Below are 22426 nucleotides of genomic sequence, written 5' to 3'. Positions count from 1 at the left end.
CCCCCTCTCCCCGGGACCGAGAGTGACCGTCCCCCTCTCACCGGGACCGAGAGTGACCGTCCCGTTCTCCCCGGGACTGAGAGTGACCGTCCCCCTCTCCCCGGGACCGAGAGTGACCGTCCCACACTCCCCGGGACCGAGAGTGACCGTCCCCCTCTCCCCGGGACCGAGAGTGACCGTCCCCCTCTCCCCGGGACTGAGAGTGACCATCCCCCTCTCCCTGGAGCCGCGAGCGACCGTCCCCCTCTCCCCGGGACTGAGAGTGACCGTCCCCCTCTCCCTGGGACCGAGAGTGACCGTCCCCCTCGCCCCGGGACCGAGAGTGACCATCCCCCTCTCCCCGGGACTGAGAGTGACCGTCCCCCTCTCCCCGGGACCGAGAGTGACCATCCCCCTCTCCCCGGGACCGAGAGTGACCGTCTCCCTCTCCCCGGCACCGAGTGTGACCGTCCCCCTCTCCCCGGGACCGAGAGTGACCATCCCCCTCTCCCCGGGACTGAGAGTGACCGTCCCCCTCTCCCCGGGACTGAGAGTGACCGTCCCCCTCTCCCCGGGACCGAGAGTGACCGTCCCCCTCTCCCCAGGACCGAGAGTGACCGTCTCCCTCTCCCCGGGACCGAGAGTGACCATCCCCCTCTTCCCGGGACTGAGAGTGACCATCACCCTCTCCCCGGAGCCGCGAGCGACCGTCCCCCTCTCCCCGGGACCGAGAGTGACCGTCCCCCACTCCCAGGCACCGAGTGTGACCGTCCCCCTCTCCCCGGGACCGAGAGTGACCGTCCCCCTCTCCCTGGGACCGAGAGTGACCGTCCCCCTCTCCCCGGGACTGAGAGTGACCGTCCCCCTCTCCCCGGGACCGAGAGTGACCGTCCCCCTCTCCCCGGGACCGAGAGTGACCGTCCCCCTCTCCCCGGGACCGAGAGTGACCGTCCCGTTCTCCCCGGGACCGAGAGTGACCATCCCCCTCTCCCCGGAGCCGCGAGCGACCGTCCCCCTCTCCCCGGGACCGAGAGTGACCGTCTCCCTCTCCCCGGCACCGAGTGTGACCGTTCCCCCTCTCCCCGGGACTGAGAGTGACCGTCCCCCTCTCCCCGGGACTGAGAGTGACCGTCCCCCTCTCCCCGGGACCGAGAGTGACCGTCCCCCTCTCCCCGGGACTGAGAGTGACCGTCCCCCTCTCCCCGGGACCGAGAGAGACCGTCCCCCTCTCCCCGGGACCGAGAGTGACCGCCCCCCTCTCCCCGGGACTGAGAGTGACCATCGCCCTCTCCCCGGAGCCGCGAGTGACCGTCCCCCTCTCCCCGGGACCGAGAGTGACCGTCCCCCTCTCCCCGGGACCGAGAGTGACCGTCCCCCTCTCCCTGGGACCGAGAGTGACCGTCCCCCTCTCCCCGGGACTGAGAGTGACCGTCCCCCTCTCCCCGGGACCGAGAGTGACCGTCCCCCTCTCCCCAGGACCGAGAGTGACCGTCCCCTTTGTTCCTGGAACCGAGAGTGACCGTCTCCCTCTCCCCGGGACTGAGAGTGAATGTCTCCCTGTCCCTCGAACCGAGAGTGACCATCCCCTCTCCCCGGAACCGAGAGTGACCGTCCCCCTCTCCCCGGGACCGAGAGTGACCGTCCCCCTCTACCCGGGACCGAGAGTGACCGTCCCTCTCTCCCCAGGACCGAGAGTGACCGTCCCCCTCCATCCAGGACCGAGAGTGACCGTCCCCCTCTCCCCGGGACCGAGAGTGACCATCCCCCTCTCCCCGGGACCGAGAGTGACCATCCCCCTCTCCCCAGGACTGAGAGTGACCGTCCCCCTCTCCCCGGGACCGAGAGTGACCATCCCCCTCTCCCCAGGACCGAGAGTGACCATCCCCCTCTCCCCGGCACCGAGAGTGACCATCCCCCTCTCCCCGGCACCGAGAGTGACCGTCCCCCTCTCCCCGGGACCGGGAGTGACCGTCCCCCTCTCCCCGGGACCGAGAGTGACCATCCCCCTCTCCCCAGGACCGAGAGTGACCATCCCCCTCTCCCCGGCACCGAGAGTGACCATCCCCCTCTCCCCGGCACCGAGATGACCGTCCCCCTCTCCCCGGGACCGAGAGTGACCATCCCCCTGTCCCTAGAACCGAGAGTGACTGTCTCCCTCTCCCCAGGACTGAGAGTGACCACCCCCGTGTCCCTGGGACCGAGAGTGACTGTCGTCCTCTCCCCGGGACTGAGAGTGACCGTCCCCCTCGCCCCGGGACTGAGAGTGACCATCCCCCTGTCCCTAGAACCGAGAGTGACCGTCGCCCTCTCCCCGGGGCTGAGAGTGACTGTCCCCCTGTCCGTGGGACTGAGAGTGACCATCCCCCTCTCCCTTGGATGGAGAGTGACTGTCGCCCTCTCCCCGGGACTGAGAGTGACTGTCCCCCTGTCCTTGGGACCGAGAGTGACCATCCCCCTGTCCCCAGGACCGAGAGTGTACATCCCCCTGTCCCTGGAACCGAGAGTGACCATCCCCCTGTCCCTGGAACCGAGAGTGACCACCCCCGTGTCCCTGGGACCGAGAGTGACTGTCTCCCTGACCCCAGGACCGGGAGTGACTGTCCCCCTCTTCCCGAGACCGAGAGTGACTGTCCCCTTCTCCAGGACCAAAAGTGACCATCCACTCTCCCTGGGACCGAGAGTGACCGTCCCCCTCTCCCCAGGACCGAGAGTGACCGTCCCCCTCTCCCCGGGACCGAGAGTGACCGTCCCCCTCTCCCGGGACCGAGAGTGACTGTCCCCCATCCGCGGGACCGAGAGTGACCGTCCCCCTCTCCCCGGGACCGAGAGTGACCGTCCCCCTCTCCCCGGCACCGAGAGTGACCGTCCCCCTCTCCCCGGGACCAAGAGTGACCGTCCCCCCTGTCCCTAGAACTGAGAGTGACCGTCCCCATCTCCCCGGGACCAAGAGTGACCGTCCCCCCTGTCCCTAGAACTGAGAGTGACCGTCCCCATCTCCCCGGGACCAAGAGTGACCGTCCCCCCTGTCCCTAGAACTGAGAGTGACCGTCCCCATCTCCCCGGGAACGAAAGTTACTGTCCCCCTCTCCCCGGGACCAAGTGTGACCGTCCCCCCTGTCCCTAGAACCGAGATTGACTGTCGCCCTCTCCCCGGGACCGAGAGTGACCGTCCCCCTGTCCCCAGGACCGAGAGTGAACATCCCCCTGTCCCCAGGACCGAGAGTGAACATCCCCCTGTCCCTGGGACGGAGGGTGACCGTCCCCCTGTCCCCGGGACCGAGAGTGACCGTCCCCCCTGTCCCTAGAACCGAGATTGACTGTCGCCCTCTCCCCGGGACCGAGAGTGACCGTCCCCCTGTCCCTGGGACTGAGAGTGAATGTCTCCCTGTCCCTGGGACGGAGGGTGACCGTCCCCCTGTCCCCGGGACCGAGAGTGACCGTCCTCCCGTTCCTGGAACCGAGAGCGCCTGTCCCCCTGTCCCTGGGACCGAGAGTGACTGTCCCCCTGTCCCTGGGACTGAGAGTGACTGTCCCCCTCTTCCCGAGACCGAGAGTGACTGTCCCCTTCTCCAGGACCAAAAGTGACCATCCCCTCTCCCCGGGACCGAGTGTGACCATTCTGGAGAGTGACCATCCCTGGGTCTTAGAGTGACCTTCACCCTCTCCCCGGGACTGAGTGACCATCCCCCTTCCTCCGGGAGAGTGACTGCCCCCTTCCCCAACCCCGTGGGTAAGAGTTATAACCCAGCTCCATCTCCCCATTTACCCCAGCCTCGGATTAGGTGTTTGGGAGATTTGAGCCATTAAAAAAATGTTCATCTTTTTTATAAAGACTCTGCTGCCCTCAGCTGGAGCTGCGAATGGAGCAGAAATCAGAATTGCAATTATCACTGGACTGGATCTTCCGCAAAGTGACAATCATCGTTGGATTGCTGCTCTGTCTGGACTTCCCCACGCCTAGCTTTGCCCCACAACTCTCACTGGGTCTTCAGAACCTGACTTTTCCACAGATCTGGATCACAACATCCGACAGAGAACCCCACGGCGACACTGTTATACCGGTGGAGGGATGGGAACCTCTTCCCCAACCTTCATATAGCAGTGGCTGCCACATCTCGGGACAGCACGGTACAAGAAGCCGGAATGATTTACAAATCCAGCGTGGAAATGTAGTTATTTCAGCAAATTGTGTGATAATTTGTTACGATCATATCAGATGTTACTTGCGAACATGCCAAATCCCAGAGGGAAACATTTCTTCTGATCGTAACCTTTTTGTATTCTGAAACTGAGGCGAAGTCTATTGATCCCAGAAGCATAGAATTCCTGTAACACTTATGGGATTTTAAAAACTAAAATATTTAATAACAAGAAAGAAAAGAAAACTTAAGTATTCAAGGTTAAAGTTACACGGTTAAAATAATCTTATAAAACCTCCTCAAAAGAACCCACTTAGAACATATTAGAAGCATCTTCTTGGCAATACCCCCTTATGATAATAACAAATGGGATTACTATCTCAATGGAAACAAATTAAAACATGCTACCGTGCAAAGGGACCTGGGGGTCCTTGTGCATGAGACGCAAAAGCCCAGTCTGCAGGTACAACAGGTGATCAAGAAGGCAAATGGGATGTTGGCCTATATTGCGAGGGGGATAGAATATAAAAGCAGGGATGTCTTGATGCACCTGTACAGGGCATTGGTGAGGCCGCAGCTGGAATACTGTGTGCAGTATTGGTCCCCTTATATGAGGAAGGATATATTGGCATTGGAGGGAGTGCAGAGAAGGTTCACCAGGTTGATACCGGAGATGAGGGGTTTGGATTATGAGGAGAGGCTGAGGAGATTGGGTTTGTACTCGTTGGAGTTTAGAAGGATGAGGGGGGATCTTATGGAGACTTATAAGATAATGCGGGGGCTGGATAGGGTGGAGGCGGAGAGATTCTTTCCACTTAGTAAGGAAGTTAAAACTAGAGGACACAGCCTCAAAATAAAGGGGGGTCGGTTTAAGACAGAGTTGAGGAGGAACTTCTTCTCCCAGAGGGTGGTGAATCTCTGGAATTCTCTGCCCACTGAGGTGGTGGAGGCTACCTCGCTGAATATGTTTAAAGCGCGGATGGATGGATTCCTGATCGGTAAGGGAATTAAGGGTTATGGGGATCAGGCGGGTAAGTGGTACTGATCCACGTCAGATCAGCCATGATCTTATTGAATGGCGGGGCAGGCTCGAGGGGCTAGATGGCCTACTCCTGCTCCTATTTCTTATGTTCTTATGTTCTTATGAAGTTTTAACTCTAAAAATCCAGTAATATTACCTAAGGCAAAACTGCTGTTACTTGAGTGAAGATATGCCACATAGCTCCTTAGACTGTACCCCTCCTTGGCTGTAGAAATCCAAAAAAACTCAGAGATAAGACTGTTTTCCAAAACAAACACTTTTCTGGTCTTGGGAAGGATGCTTCAGATATCACATCTTCTCTCGATGTGGAGATGCCTGCATTAGACTGGGGTAAACACAGTAAGAGTTTTAACAACACCAGGTTAAAGTCCAACAGGTTTATTTGGCAGCAAATGCCATTCGCTTTTGGAGCGCTGCTCCTTCGTCAGATGGAGTGGATATCCACTACATCTTATCTCAACACAGAGCTGGTCCCAGGATATCTCTCCCACACAGTCAACACTCAGCTCTGCATCTTTCATTAAATATCCCTTTTCTCTTTTGTCTTTGATTCCTCAGCATCTCTTTGACCTCAACTTTTCTAAAATATAAACATTGCCTTCCCTTTCAAGTTAAATAAAATTTAATAAACTGCCCTTGTTTACTTATGAAAGCTTTGCAAGTTGTAAATGTCCCTTAAATTTAACAGCTGAAAAGCAAAGCCAGTATCAATCTCCTAATGCAAATTTTAAATATGCAATCTATTTATTTGTAGGTATAGGTTACCATGACTCTTATTAGAAATGCACTTAGCACCTATACTCCTTTTATCTCTCAACTCTCCAAAATAAGTTTTCTTAACTTCTCCATCTTAATACATAGAAAGACACACAAACTTATTTACAGAATAACATGGCATTCCCCAAAAATATTATAAAAATCCATCCCCAATTCTAGAACTGTTTGTGTTTACAGCAAGAAGGAGGCCATTCAGCCCATTGTTGCTGCTGGTCCTTTGCTAAGGCAATCCAAAAGAAAGGCCATTGTCCCAACCTGTGAAGCACGTTGATGTGTTCCATTGCACTGTTGCTTTGGGTTGGTGAATGGCCCCTTATCTAAACTGTATCTTCTTCCCAGCAATTCTCTTGTGGAAGGAGTTGGCTGTACCTCCCTTGGCAGGGTTTCACTGACAGTCTGTTGGAATATGAATGATCCTATCCCTCTTTGTGCCTCGCATTACAGTGGCCCCTCACTATGTAAATCCGCTAGATTGATTGAAATTTTCCAGCCTTTCCTGCCAGCAGGACCTTCTGGCCCTGCCAATGGCAATCCCCAGCCACTGGTTTCCTGGTGGTGGAGGGTGCAAAAAACAAGAAAACACACTGACAATAACGAGACCAGAAGATCCCACCGCTGGCCAGTGGCAGGCCATCTTTGTCGCTGTAAAACACACCGAGGGGCAGGAGGGTGTGAGGAGAGGGTACAGAAAATCTCACCCATTGCATCTGTGCCTGACTGGTGTTAACTACCTGTGTCTCCATGTCCTCCACACAAGGGGTCACATTGATGATGCACTTCCTTCCTCTGCCTTACTTTGCAGGAATTTGGCTCTGGAGAAACTTAGTTCCACGAATTCTACCTGCAACCAGCTGCTGCTGATGTTCAGATGTGCAGAGCTGTCACCTGTCCCCTTCATTTACTAATACCTCAAGCTGATAGAAGGAACAGTGTATCCATTTGAACATGTCGGTTCTGTAAATACACCCGATACAAACCATTCTATTCTGCTGTACGGATAACCAATGTTAGAATGTTAGGACTATAAATACATTTTAAAATGTTACTGGATTCCACGTTTCTCTCTGGTCAGGACTCTAGCTGTTTCAGTTGAGGATGCAGGGTGTGTGACCCTCGAGTACTGTTTCTCCTCAATATTGATTTTAGAATTGTGAAGGTAAATATTGTATAAAGAATTGGGGAGTGACAGTTCCAGGGCAGTAGCAATCTTAAAAAAATACTGAACATTTTCTTCAGCAGCTGAACTTTTACTTAAACCCTCAAATGCTTAATGAATAATGTATTTTAAAGCACCTTTCACAGTGATAGCATTTCTAAATATACACATGATACATCTGATAGCTGTTCATGTTCAGATACCCTGCCTTTTAATAACATTGACCACAAAAACAACATAATATGGCTCTACAAGTTCCAGGAAGAATAGCAAACTAATCACAAGATTCAGAAATGGGCGCATTGGCCAACACATTCTCCTTTCAATTTCTTTGGAGTAACTTGACAAGTGCTGAAATATCCAATAACATTAACGTGGGAATTATAGACTGAGTAAATGGTTAGAGAGAAACCAACTCAGAAAGATCGAGGAACTCATTCATTTGCCACATAAGGAAATACAAAGCCACACTGATGCGCGATTAAATCACTCGGGAGGCTAGATCGTACCCGGGAAATAAAGGCTTTTATTACTAACAAGAATGGAGCATACTATATACAATACAATCCCAGACTAAAGGGTCACCAGGCAGTGCAGTGACCTTTATACCCCTCCAGGTAGGCGGAGCCAACTGGAGTGTACCACAGAACAATATCAACAGGTAGAACACCCCAACCCTAACCCCAACAGTGACAACAGTAACATATCTACAAACACCCATAGTGCTGACCATCTATGGTTCAGTACTCATAGTGGTAACCAACTATGGTTCACCATACACACATTTAGATGGATCTGATTTAATTGACTATTTAGCTTTGCCTTTGATTGTGTAACATATTGCACTTTGCACGTGCAGCAAAATGTCTTTATATTTTTTCCTCAAAATTTAAGAGGAAGCAATATTTAATTTCCTTTCTCGTAACCTTTTTGTTTTCTAGGTATTCCTGAGCCAAGTATCATCTGGACAAAGGAGCTCGGTCCACTTGGTGGAAATACTCAGGTTTTCCAGAATGGAGATCTCTCAATAATTAATGTCACTTTAGTAAATCAGGGATTATATTCTTGTCATGCATCAAACATTCTTGGTCAAGTGACAGCAACTACAAGATTGCTTTTACAAGGTATGAAGCACATTCCTCCAGGGCATCAAACTTAATTAATCAGTAATTATTATCGATTTCCAATGATTAGGGGCAGCACTCAGCATTGTCATTGCTCTCTCCCACACCGACTCTCCACCTCCATTCCCACTATCAGCTGATTCTGGGGGTTTCCATAAACTGTTCACTGGTAGCCTGTGGATTTTTTGTGTAATATTTTGCTTGTGTCCCTCGGCTGTTCTAGCTCACTTTCACTGCCCCCACCGCCTTGCCATTCCTCCCCACCCAGCGCCCCCCCCCCCACCTCACCGCCTTGCCTCATCACCCTCACTATCCCCACCACCCCTTTTTCTTCTTCCTCCCTACCTCACCCTCCCTTCCTTCATCATCCTGCCTTCCTTGCTCCCCTTTGCAGCCCCATACCCTTCCTATCTTCTTCCCCACCCTACCAGCACCACACTCCCTGTCTCCCCCCTCGCTCTCCCTTCCTACACCTTTCCTGTCCCTGTGTCGTGCTCTTCCTGCATTCTCCCATTCTGTTCCGACTTTTCCCTGCCATATCCCCTTTGTCCATTTAATTTGATAACATGAAGTCACGATATAAACACCATACTCTCAGCCCTTTATTCTGATAGTTTGCGGTAGTTGATATTCTTTGACTTACTGTTTCTAGTGAAGGCTTTTCTTGATGTTCATGGTTATTTTGTTGCTTGATGTGAGGAAGTCAGTTTGAGCCAACACTGCTGACACTACAGTGTGTGCTGAATGTCTCGATCAGTTTGTGATTTCATTATAAAATACACAGATGTAGTTTTTGAATTCCAATGCGGCAGGTATCACAGTTTAGTAACATTGTGCCAAACGTCACTAGCAGTCTATTTTCTGCCATCCTTTCAGTTAAACACATTCTAATCAATATTCAATACATTATAGATCTACCGAGAGTCTCTCAACAATCAAAGGACTTGGTCCGACAGTTTGCACTCACTGGGTCTAATGTTCACGCAATATTTGCTAATGTTCTGGGAAATAAAGAGGTGTTGAGTTCTGGAAGCAGTGTTCTGATTGGTAAGTGATATATTTTATGGCATTTATTTAAGGTGCATACAGACTCCTGCCTTGCTTATTAATTGTTGCCACTCATGGTCAGGCAAAGTGGAGAGAAGATGTGATCAGAAACGGATGAGTGGGTGAGGCTTTGTTTCTGTAACTGAAGCAGAGTCAGTAAGTGAAGGCACTGGGTAGAATCTGATGAGAATTTGGCAGAGTGTCCATTCTCGAGAGAGAACCCCTGTGGAACTCTCCAGCTTTACTGGCCAGTTTTCTCTCCAGATCTTGTCCCTTTAACTGCCAAAAACAAAAGTGGGTGTTGTTTGCTTCTGGTATGTCTCTTAACGTGAGAAACTGTCACAGACAAAAGATCTACTACCGAAAAATAAAGAATATTAGCAAAACTAGTTGGTGGCATCTGCTCAATAGGTAAAGGTAAATGTGATAACGCATCAGCATTAGCATGGCACTCTGACTAATGATACTTTATATCATAGGGACATGCAAATAAGATCAGTGACCAACTTTGCAATAGATTTGACTTGACTTATTATTGTCACATATATTAGTATACAGTGAAAAGTATTGTTTCTTACGCGCTATACGGACAAAGCACACCGTTCATAGAGAAGGAAAGGAGACAGTGCAGAATGTAGTGTTACAGTCATAGCTAGGGTATAGAGAAAAATCAACTTAATGCAAGGTAAGTCCATTCAAAAGTCTGATGGCAGTTGTTCTTGAGTCAGTTGATACAAGACCTTGGACTTTTGTATCTTTATCCCAATGGAAAAAGGTGGAAGAGAGATTGTCTGAGGTGCGTGGAGTCCTTAATTATGCTGGCTGCTTTTCCGAGGCAGCGGGAAGTAGAGACAGTGTCAGTGGCTGGGAGACTGGTTTGCGTGATGGACTGGGCTTCATTCACAACCTTTTAACATAGAACATAGAACATTACAGCGCAGTACAGGCCCTTCGGCCCTCGATGTTGCGCCGACCATTGAAACAAATCTAAAGCCCATCTAACCTACACTATTCCAATATCATCCATATGTTTATCCAATGACCATTTAAATGCCCTTAATGTTGGCGAGTCCACGACTGCTGCAGGCAGGGCATTCCACGCCCTTACTACTCTCTGAGTGAAGAACCTGCCTCTGACATCTGTCCTATATCTATCACCCCTCAATTTAAAGCTATGTCCCCTCGTGCTAGCTATCACCATCCGAGGAAAAGGGCTCTCACTATCCACCCTATCGAATCCTGTGATCATCTTGTATGCCTCTATTAAGTCACCTCTTAACCTTCTCTCTAACGAAAAACCTCAAGTCCCTCAGCCTTTCCTTGTAAGACCTTCCCATCATACCAGGCAACATCCTGGTAAATCTCCTCTGCACCCTTTCCAATGCATCCACGTCCTTCCTATAATGCGGTGACCAGAACTGTACGCAATAATCCAAGTGCGGCCGCACCAGAGTTTTGTACAGCTGCAACATGACCTCCTGGCTCCGAAACTCAATCCCTCTACCAATAAAAGCTAACACACCGTACGCCTTCTTAACAACCCTATCAACCTGGGTGCCAACTTTCAGGGATCTATGCACCATGGACACCGAGATATCTCTGTTCATCCACACTACCAAGTATCTTACCATTAGCCCAGTAGTCTGTAATCCTGTTACTCCTTCCAAAGTGAATCACCTCACACTTTTCCGCATTGTACTCCATTTGCCACCTCTCAGCCCAGCACTGCAGCTTATCTATGTCCCTCTGTAACCTGCAACAACCTTCCGCACTGTCCACAACTCCACCGACTTTAGTGTCATCCACAAATTTACGAACCCATCCTTCTACGCCCTTATCCAGGTCATTTATAAAAATGACAAACAGCAGTGGCCCCAAAACAGATGCTTGCGGTACACCACTAGTAACTGAACTCCAGGATGAACATTTCCCATCAACCACCACCCTCTGTCTTCTTACAGCTAGCCAATTCCTGATCCAAACCGCTAAATCACCCTCAATCCCATGCCTCCGTATCTTCTGCAATAGCTTACTGTGGGGAACCTTATCAAACGCTTTACTGAAATCCATATACACCACATCAACTGCTTTACCCTCATCCACCTCTTTGGTCGCCTTCTCAAAGAACTCAATAAGGTTTGGGAGGCACAACCTACCCTTCACAAAACCGTGTTGACTATCCCTAATCAAATTATTCTATCTAGATGTTTATAAATCCTAGGTTTTATCCACCAGAGGCCATCTAGCCCTTCGAGCCTGCCCCGCCATTCAATAAGATCATGGCTGATCTGAAGTGGATCAGTTCCACTTACCCGCCTGATCCCTATAACCCCTAATTCCCTTACCAATCAGGAATCCATCTATCCATGATTTAAACATATTCAACGAGGTAGCCTCCACCACTTCAGTGGGCAGAGAATTCCAGAGATTCACCACCCTCTGAGAGAAGAAGTTCCTCCTCAACTCTGTCCTAAACTGACCCCCCTTTATTTTGAGGCTGTGCCCTCTAGTTCTAGCTTCCTTTCTAAGTGGAAAGAATCTCTCCACCTCTACCCTATCCAGCCCTTTCATTATCTTATAGGGCTCTATAGGATCCCCCCTCAGCCTTCTAAATTCCAACGAATACAAACCCAATCTGCTCAGTCTCTCCTCCTAATCAACACCCCTCATCTCTGGTATCAACCTGGTGAACCTTCTCTGCACTCCCTCCAAGGCCAATATATCCTTCCGCAAGTAAGTGGACCAATACTGCACACAGTATTCCAGCTGTGGCCTCACCAATGCCCTGTACAGATGCAGCAAGACATCTCTGCTTTTATATTCTATCCCCCTTGCGATATAGGCCAACATCCCATTTGCCTTCTTGATCACCTGTTGCACCTGCAGACTGGATTTTTACGTCTCATGCACAAGGACCCCCAGGTCCCTTTGCACAGTAGCATGTTGTAATTTTTTTCCATTTAGATAATAATCCAATTTGCTATTATTTCTTCCAAAGTGAATAACCTCGCATTTGTCAACGTTATACTCCATCTGCCAGATCCTCGCCCACTCACTCAGCCTGTCCAAATCTCTCTGCAGATCTTCTACGCCCTCCACACAATTCACTTTTCCACTTATCTTTGTGTCGTCTGCAAACTTTGTTACCCTACACTCAATCCCCTCCTCCAGATCGTCTATATAAATGGTAAATAGTTGAGGCCCCAGTACCGATCCCTGCGGCACGCCACTAGTTACCATCTGCCAACCAGAAAAGCACCCATTTATTCCGACTCTCTGCTTCCTGTCGGATAGCCAATCCCCAATCCACGCTAACACCCTACCCCCAACTCCGTGTGACCCAATCTTCTTCAGCAACCTTTTGTGAGGCACCTTATCAAACGCCTTTTGGAAATCCAAAAACACCGCATCCACCGGTTCCCCTCCGTCAACCGCACCAGTCACATCTTCATAAAAATCCAACAAGTTCGTCAAGCACGACTTTCCCCTCATGAATCCATGCTGCGTCTGCTTAATCGAACCATTCTTATCCAGATGGCCTGCTATTTCTTCTTTAATGATGGATTCCAGCATTTTCCCAACTAACCGGCCTGTAGTTACCCGCCTTTTGTCTATTTCTTTTTTAAACAGCAGCGTAACATTAGCCGTTTTCCAATCTGCCGGGACTACCCCAGAATCCAACGAATTTTGATAAATAACCACTAACGCATCCGCTATTACCTCTGACATTTCTTTCAGTATCCTGGGATGCATTCCATCTGGGCCCGGGGACTTGTCCACCTTCAGTCCCATTCGTCTACCAAGCACTGCCTCCCTGGTAACATTAATTGTATTGAGAACCTCTCCTCCTACCGACCCTCTATCGTTAATATTCGGTAAACTATTTGTGTCTTCCATCGTGAAGACCGACACAAAAAACTTATTTAAAGTTTCAGCCATTTCCTCATTTCATAAGAACATAAGAACATAAGAAATAGGAGCAGGAGTAGGCCATCTAGCCCCTCGAGCCTGCCCCGCCATTCAATAAGATCATGGCTGATCTGACGTGGATCAGTACCACTTACCCGCCTGATCCCCATAACCCTTAATTCCCTTACCGATCAGGAATCCATCCATCCGCGCTTTAAACATATTCAGCGAGGTAGCCTCCACCACCTCAGTGGGCAGAGAATTCCAGAGATTCACCACCCTCTGGGAGAAGAAGTTCCTCCTCAACTCTGTCTTAAACCGACCCCCCTTTATTTTGAGGCTGTGTCCTCTAGTTTTAACTTCCTTACTAAGTGGAAAGAATCTCTCCGCCTCCACCCTATCCAGCCCCCGCATTATCTTATAAGTCTCCATAAGATCCCCCCTCATCCTTCTAAACTCCAACGAGTACAAACCCAATCTCCTCAGCCTCTCCTCATAATCCAAACCCCACTATTAAATCCCCCCTCTCGTCCTCCAAGGGTCCAACATTCACTCTTGCCACTCTATTCCTTTTTATATATTTGTAAAAGCTTTTACTATCATTTTTTATATTTAGAGCTAGCCTAGCTTCATAACCTATCTTTCCTTTCTTTATCGCTTTCTTAGTCGTTCTTTGTTGTTTCTTAAAGTTTTCCGAATTTTCCGATTCTCCACTATTTTTGGCCACTCTGTACGCATCAGTCTTTAATTTAATACTCTCCTTAATTTCCTTCGTTATCCACGGCTGGTTATCCCTTTTCTTACAGTCCTTCTTTATCACCGGAATATATTGTTGCTGAGTACTGAAAAGGATCTCCTTTAAAATCCTCCACTGTTCCTCAGCTGTCCTACCTACCAGTCTGCTCTCCCAGTCCACCTTAGCTAATTCAGTCCTCATCCTATCGTACTTCCCTCTGTTCAAACAGAGGACACTGGTATGGGACCCTACTTTCTCCTCTTCCATTTGTACCAGAAATTCGACCATGTTGTGATCACTTGACCCAAGAGGGTCCTTCACAAGAACATCCTTAATTCTACCTACCTCATTACACATTACCAGATCTAAGATAACTCGTTCCCTCGTCGGTTCTGTAACATACTGTTCAAGGTAACTATCCCGACAGCATTCCAAGAACTCTTCCTCCATCCCACCCCTTCCAACTTGAGTCAGCCAATCAACATGTAGGTTGAAGTCCCCCATGATTATTGCCGTTCCGTTTTTGCACGCATCCATTATTTGCATGTTTATAGCCCTCCCCACCTCAACATTATTATTTGGGGGCCTATAGACCACGCCTACTAGTGTCTTTCTCCCCCTACTATTCCTTATCTCTACCCATAACGATTCCACGTTTTGTTCCTTAGAGCCTATGTCATCCCTCACTACTACCTTGATATTATCTTTCATTAACAGAGCTACCCCACCACCTTTTCCTTCCTGTCTATTCTTCCTAAATGCCTGATACCCCTGGATATTCATCTCCCAGTCCTGGTCTCCCTGCAGCCACGTTTCTGTAATGGCCACGAGAGCATACCCATTTGTGCTGATTTGCACCATCAACTCATTAACTTTGTTCTGAATGCTTCGTGCATTCAGGCAAAGTGTCTTTATTCCAGTTTTTATCTGGACCCGATTTGATGAAACGCTATCAACCTCTCCCTCGCCCTCTACTCCTTTAACTACTTGAATGCCCTCATTCACTTGCACTCGCTCCCTCTCCTCTACCATTGATTTCGTAATTCCTCTTACCTCTGCACCCTCCCCCCCATAACAACATTTTCTATCCTCCAATCTTCTGGCACGATTCCTGTAGACAATGATGACCTAAAGATCAAAGCCAAAGGCTTTGCAATCTCCTCCCTCGCCTCCCAGAGAATCCTGGGATAAATCCCATCCGGCCTAGGCGATTTATCTATTTTCACACTTTCCAGAATTGCTAACACCTCCTCCTTATTAATCTCAATCCCATCTAGTCCAATAGCCTGTATCTCAGTACTCTCCTCGACAACATTGTCTTTTTCATGCGTGAATACTGACGAAAAATATTCATTTAGTGCCTCTTCTATCTCTTCGGGCTCCACACACAACTTCTCACTACTGTCCTTGACTGGCCCTAATCTTACCCTCGTCATTCTTTTACTCCTGACATACTTATAGAAAGCTTTAGGGTTTTCCTTGATCCTACCTGCCAAAGACTTCTCATGTCCCCTCCTGGCTCTTCTTAACTCTCTCTTTAGGTCCTTCCTGGCTAACTTGTAACTTTCAAGCGCCCTAACTGAGCCTTCACGTCTCATAGAACAAAGAACAAAGAACAATACAGCACAGGAACAGGCCCTTCGGCCCTCCAAGCCCGCGCCGCTCCCTGGTCCAAACTAGACCATTCTTTTGTGTCCCTCCATTCCCACTCCGTTCATGTGGCAATCTAGATAAGTCTTAAACGTTCCCAGTGTGTCCGCCTCCACCACCTTGCCCGGAAGCGCATTCCAGGCCCCCACCACCCTCTGTGTAAAATACGTCCTTCTGATATCCGTGTTAAACCTCCCCCCCTCACCTTGAACCTATGACCCCTCGTGAACGTCACCACCGATCTGGGAAAAAGCTTCCCACCGTTCACCCTATCTATGCCTTTCATAATTTTATACACCTCTATTAGGTCACCCCTCATCCTCCGTCTTTCCAGTGAGAACAACCCCAGTTTACCCAATCTCTCCTCATAACTAAGCCCTTCCATACCAGGCAACATCCTGGTAAACCTCCTCTGCACTCTCTCTAAAGCCTCCACGTCCTCCTGGTAGTGTGGCGACCAGAACTGGGCGCAGTATTCCAAATGCGGCCGAACCAACGTTCTATACAACTGCAACATCAGACCCCAACTTTTATACTCTATGCCCCGTCCTATAAAGGCAAGCATGCCATATGCCTTATTCACTACCTTCTCCACCTGTGACGTCACCTTCAAGGATCTGTGGACTTGCACACCCAGGTCCCTCTGCGTATCTACACCCTTTATGGTTCTGCCATTTATCGTATAGCTCCCCCCTACGTTAGTTCTACCAAAATGCATCACTTCGCATTTATCTGGACTGAACTCCATCTGCCATTTCTTTGCCCAAATTTCCAGCCTATCTATATCCTTCTGTAGCCTCTGACAATGTTCCTCACTATCTGCAAGTCCAGCCATTTTCGTGTCGTCCGCAAACTTACTGATAACACCAGTTACACCTTCTTCCAAATCATTTTTATATATCACAAATAGCAGAGGTCCCAGTACAGAGCCCTGCAGAACACCACTGGTCACAGACCTCCAGCTGGAAAAAGACCCTTCGACTGCTACCCTCTCCTTCTTCCTCTTCACAAGAGATTCAACTTCTTTTGTAGTTTCTTGCGGTCTTGGACAGAGCAGGAGCCATGCCAAGCTGTGATACAACCAGAAAGAATGCTTTCTATGATGCAGCTGTAAAAGTTGGCAAGAGTCATAGCGGACATGCCAAATTTCCTTAGTCTTCTTAGAAAGTAGAGGTGTTGGTGGGCTTTCTTAACTATAGTGTTGGCATGGGGGAACCAGGACAGGTTGTTGGTGATCTGGACACCTAAAAACTTGAAGCTTTCAACCATTTCTACTTTGTCCCTGTTGACGTAGTCAGGGGCATGTTCTCCATTACACTTCCTGAAGTCGATGACAATCTCCTCCATTTGGTTACCATTGAGGGAGAGATTATTGTTGCCGCACCAGTTCACCAGATTCCCTCTCTCATTCCTGACTCTGTCTCATAATTGTTTGAGATCTGACCCACTACGGTGGTGTCATCAGCAAACTTGAAAATCGAATTGGAGGGGAATTTGGTCACACAGTCATAGGTGTATAAGGAGAATAGTAAGGGGCTAAGGACACAACCTTGTGGCGCACCAGTGTTGAGGATGATCGTGGAGGAGGTGTTGTTGCCTATCCTTACTGATTGTGGTCTGTGGGTTAGGAAGTTCAGGATCCAGTCGCAGAGGAAGGAGCCGAAGCCCAGGCCACAGTGTTTGGAGATGAGTTTCGTGGGAATAATGGTGTTGGAGACTGAGCTGTGGTCAATAAATAGGAGTTTGACATAGGTGTCCTTGTTATCTGGGTGTTCCAGGATTGAGTGCAGGGCCAGGGAGATGGCGTCTGCTGTGGACCTGTTGCGGCAGTAGGCAAACTGTAGTGGATGCAGGCAATCTGGGAGGCTGGAGTTGATCCATGCCATGACTAGCAGCTAACAAGGATGTCTTTATACTGCCCAAAAATAGTAGTTGAGGGTCGATGATCAGTCAATAATGTGAAGTGACGACCATATAAATATGTCAAAAATTATACTCCTTCTAGCTGAGCATAGCTAGATTCAGAACTAGTCAGAGAACGCAAAGCAAAAGCTATTGGTTGTTCTCCTGAAGGCATAGCATGTGAAGCGATTGTCCCCCCCTCCATAAAGTGAAGCATCATAAGCAAACAGGAATGGTAGCTTCAGATTAAAATGAACCAATACTAAAGGCTACTGCAAAACATCTTTGGCATCCATGTTTGCTTGCTCACATTCTGTTATCTCGTCCCATTACTGTTTCACACACAGTAAATTATGCAATGGCATCAATAATATAGCAAAGTTAATCATTTACTAACCCTAGAAAGGACCTCAATTACATCACATTCTTTGGATGTGATGCTTGTAAAATACCTTCCATCTTTTTAGTAGGCCGTTACTATTAATAACATGACTGACGTCTGGAAAAAGCCACACTTTACTTTTGTGATATACAGACCATATGCTTGGAGATGGGATAAATGTTTTTTTGCTGGATTGCAAGAAGTAACTAGTGGGGAGCCACACGGTTCGGACCTTGGGCCCCTGCTATTTACAATCTATATTAATGACTTGGATACAGAGATAGAAAGCTCTATAGCCAAATTTGCAGATGACACAAAAGTAAGTGGGACAGTAAGTTGCAATCAGGAAATAAGAACCTGACAAATGGATATGGATAGGTTAGGAGAGTGGGCCAGTATGTGGCAGATGGAGTTTAACGTGGATAAGTGTGAGGTCATGCATTTTGGTCGGAAAAATGGGAAGGCGACTTATTATTTAAATGGGGAGAGACTTTGGCATTGCTGTCGATATATCCTGTATGGTCTTCGCAAATGTAAAGAAATCCTTCACCGTGCATATGGAAAACTTGCTCCAAACTGTGAGACTGTGAATTTTAATTTCACAAAATTGTATGACCTGGAATTAATTTGGAATTCCCATGTCTTTAAACACAAATACCCACCACGTTCCCACAAGCAATGAGTTATATAAAAATATTAAGTTAAATGTTAACTGTAACAATTAATTTGTGTGACAAAGTCAGAGACTAACAGCCAAATGTGAATGAATGGTAATCATTAAATGGGGACGTGGTTTGACAGCATTTTGCAACTCCTGTAGCATTGGGATCTCCTGTTAATCAGTAGGTGGGGCGAATCTTTGTGTTCATGTGTGCCCACAAAGGCTCGATGGTGTGGACTGATGGGCGGGAATTGCATCATTGTGCAAAAGGCATAATGTTCATCTGAGGCACAGGACAACAGGAATAGCCATCTGCAGCATGTTCTGTTTGTGTTTGAGCATCAACATGGAGAGATTTCCTTTGCTGATTACTGTTCCTCCAGATTGGACATCCTATTCCTTTGTTAATGATTTCTGTTCAAAATCTGCAAGAAAGTTATAAATTCAGGTGACTATGGATCTGATTTGAATTAAAATAATTTAACTGGTCCATAACTTAGGGCAGTAAATATGAACATTTCCCAAAGTGGCACCAATTCTGCTTGGAGATATTCCAGGAGAATGAATCATGTGACCTTCAGTTGCATAAAACCTCATCAAATGATGACCGCAAAGATTATTACCTGAACCTTGGAAAGTTTGGTTCGTTTGCAATTGGTTATATCTGAGTCAATTTGTTTGTAGTTTTGCAGCAACAATTGTTGTACAAGAAGCTCTGGCAATCAGGAGGTCGCTCACAATCAAAGTACTGACACACCAGCGCTGTGAGCGACTGGTCCACACCGGTGCGGCGTGCTATTGGTCCACACCAGCGCTGTGAGCGACTGGTCCACACCGGTGCGGCGTGCTATTGGTCCACACCAGCGCTGCGTGCTACTGGTCCACACCAGTACAGTGAGCTATTGGTCCACACCAGCGCTGCGTGCTATTGGTCCACACCAGCGCTGCGTGCTATTGGTCCACACCAGCGCTGCGTGCTATTGGTCCACACCAGCGCTGCGTGCTATTGGTCCACACCAGTACAGTGAGCTATTGGTCCACACCAGCGCTGCGTGCTATTGGTCCACACCAGCGCTGCGTGCTATTGGTCCACACCAGCGCTGCGTGCTATTGGTCCACACCAGTACTGTGAGCTATTGGTCCACACCAGTACTGTGAGCTATTGGTCCACACCAGCGCTGCGTGCTATTGGTCCACACCAGTACTGTGAGCTATTGGTCCACACCAGCGCTGCGTGCTATTGGTCCACACCAATGCTGTGAGCAATTGGTCCACACCAGCGCTGTGAGCTATTGGTCCACACCAGCGCTGTGAGCTATTGGTCCACACCAATGCTGTGAGCTATTTTTTTTAATACTTTTCCAATTCAATCAAATCAAATCTAATTCAGAGTCTCAACAAGTATTGGTCCACACCAGCGCTGTGAGCTATTGGTCCACACCAGCGCTGCATGCTATTGGTCCACACCAATGCTGTGAGCTATTGGTCCACATCAATGCTGTGAGCTATTGGTCCACACCAGCGCTGTGAGCTATTGGTCCACACCAGCGCTGTGAGCTATTGGTCCACATCAACACTGTGAGCTATTGGTCCACACCAGCGCTGTGAGCTATTGGTCCACACCAATGCTGTGAGCTATTGCAGAATTTGTCAGTACATCATAATTCATTGGCCCTGATAATCACATTTTAATTTGATGTTTTCAAGTTTCCTTTCTACTTTGATTTTTGTTCGGGCTGTTCCCCCTCCTTTTGGGGAGCTGCCCCTTTTACTTTGTCCTGACTTAATTTGAGTTTGTTTATTTGGTTTGATCTAAAAAGAGGTCATAATTCATTGGTAAATGGTCCATTTCGATTGGTTTGGATTTATTTCCCATCCTGTGGTCGAAGATCTGTTGGATGTAACCAAGACATTTTGGAAGTAACAATTTTAAGAAATGAATGATTTTGATGGGCTGAATAGGAATGGGAATTAAGACTGAAATATGATTGGATGGTGCCGATTTTTATAATGCCAAGACATTGGTTCTGTTAATTATCATTTCCCATTTCAGGCTGTCCTGTTAAAGGCCATCCAAAACCCAGCATCAGCTGGCTACACAATGGCAAACGCATAAACACTGGTTTAGGACAGAAATATCAAATCCTCGCTTCCCAACAGATCCTTCAGATCCTCACCATCACAAAGGGACATGGAGGTGATTACAGCTGCATTGCTCAAAATGAAGTGGGAATCCTCACACTACAGGTTACACTGGAGATAGCAGGTATGTTTCTTATATAAGACATTAGTGACATGTTCATGTGGCACTGCCCTCCCACTGGATTAAGAGGTAGATTTACAGCACATTCCCTCGAAGGCACTAGGGACATGCTCCATCTCTTCCATGCCAAACAACTACTAAAAAGTGTTGGAATTTTAAAAAACACAAAAATGTTGTCTTTTTATACCAGATTTCTGGGATGGCAGGATTGTCGTATGAGGAGAGATTGGGTTCACTGGGCTTGTGTTCACTGGAGTTCAGAAGAATGAGAGATAAAATGTAAAATTCTGACAGGGCTGGAGTGACTGTATGCAGCGATGTTGTTTCTGGCTGGGAACATGGGGAGGGTTCTAGAACAAAAGGTCTCAGTCTCAGGATGCGAGGTAGGACATTTAGGACTGAGATGAGGAGAAATGTGTTCACTCCATAATGAACCTGTGAAATCTTTTTACCACAGAAGGCTGTGGAGACCAAGTCACTGAATATATTTGCAAAGGAAATATATCAATTTCTAGATACTAAAGGTGTCAAGACGTATGGAGAGTATGGCATTAGATAGGGGCTCAGCCATGACCATGTTAAATGGTGGAGCAGATTTGAAGGGCAGCATGCTCCTATTTTCTATGTTTCTGTGGATTATGTTGTGATGACTGGTGTGAGGCTACAGCATTTAACAAACACTCTGCCTAATGTGTAGATCTATTATGACACAATCTTGTCACTTTTGACCAACTTTTCCAGTTCCAAATGTGAACTAATAAAATAATTGAGTAATAGTGTTCAATACCATTTGCAGTTCCTCACAAACTGAAGCAGTCCGTGTCCAAATGTAGAAAGACATGGACAATATCCAGGCTTGGGCTGATAAGTGGCAAATAACTTTGGCGCCACATAAGTGCCAGGCAATGACCATCTCCAATGAGAGAGAATCTAACCATATTCGCTTGATGTTGAACAGTATTACCACTGAATCCCGCGCAATTAACATACTGGGCATTAACTAGAAGCTTAATACAACCAGTCAGGTCAGAGACTGGCAATTCTGCACTGAGTAACTCATCACCTGACTCCCAAAGCCTGTCCACAATCTACAAGGCACAAGTCAGGAGTGTGGAAGATTAATCTCCACCTGCTTGGATGAGTGCAGCTCCAACAGCACTCAAGAATCTCAATACAATTCAGGAGCCCTTGATCAGCATTCCATCCACCAGCTTAAAACATTCGCTCCTTCCACCACCAACAGAAAATCGCAGTGGTGTGTACCAACATAAGATGCACTGCAACAACTCATCAAGGCTCCTTCAATAGCACCTTTCAAAACTGTGACTTCTACCATTTAAAAAGACAAGGGCAGCAGATGCATGGGAACACCACCACCTGCTGGTACCCCTCCAAGTCAGACATCATCCTGACTTGAAACTATATCACTGTTCCTTCACTGTCGCGGAGTCAAAATCCTGGAACTCCCTCCCTATAGTACTGTGGATGTACCTACATTTCAGGGACTGCAGCGGTTCCAGAAGGTGGCTTACCACCAATTTCTCGGGCAATGAGGGATGGGCAGCAAATGATGGCCAATGACGCCCTCATCCCATTATCAAACAAAACTTGCACTATATATAGGCCTTTCATGCCTGCAGGATCTTCTGATCCTCCGAT

The 22426-nt window shown here is 48.2% G+C and overlaps 1 protein-coding gene across 1 annotated transcript in view; it reads left to right on the top strand.

Annotated features, from left to right (window-relative positions):
- Positions 1-22426, top strand: part of LOC144495233 (ADAMTS-like protein 1) — a 425167-nt gene that overhangs the window by 389466 nt on the left and 13275 nt on the right. Inside the window, exons 21-23 of the mRNA XM_078215301.1 lie at positions 8035-8217; positions 9130-9264; positions 20558-20770. Coding sequence (XP_078071427.1) covers positions 8035-8217; positions 9130-9264; positions 20558-20770 — 531 coding nt within the window. The remainder of the gene's footprint in view (positions 1-8034; positions 8218-9129; positions 9265-20557; positions 20771-22426) is intronic.

This window comes from Mustelus asterias, chromosome 6 (assembly GCF_964213995.1).
Source record: "Mustelus asterias chromosome 6, sMusAst1.hap1.1, whole genome shotgun sequence".
NCBI classification, from domain to species: domain Eukaryota; kingdom Metazoa; phylum Chordata; class Chondrichthyes; order Carcharhiniformes; family Triakidae; genus Mustelus; species Mustelus asterias.
This window is presented reverse-complemented; position numbering and strand designations above follow the sequence as displayed.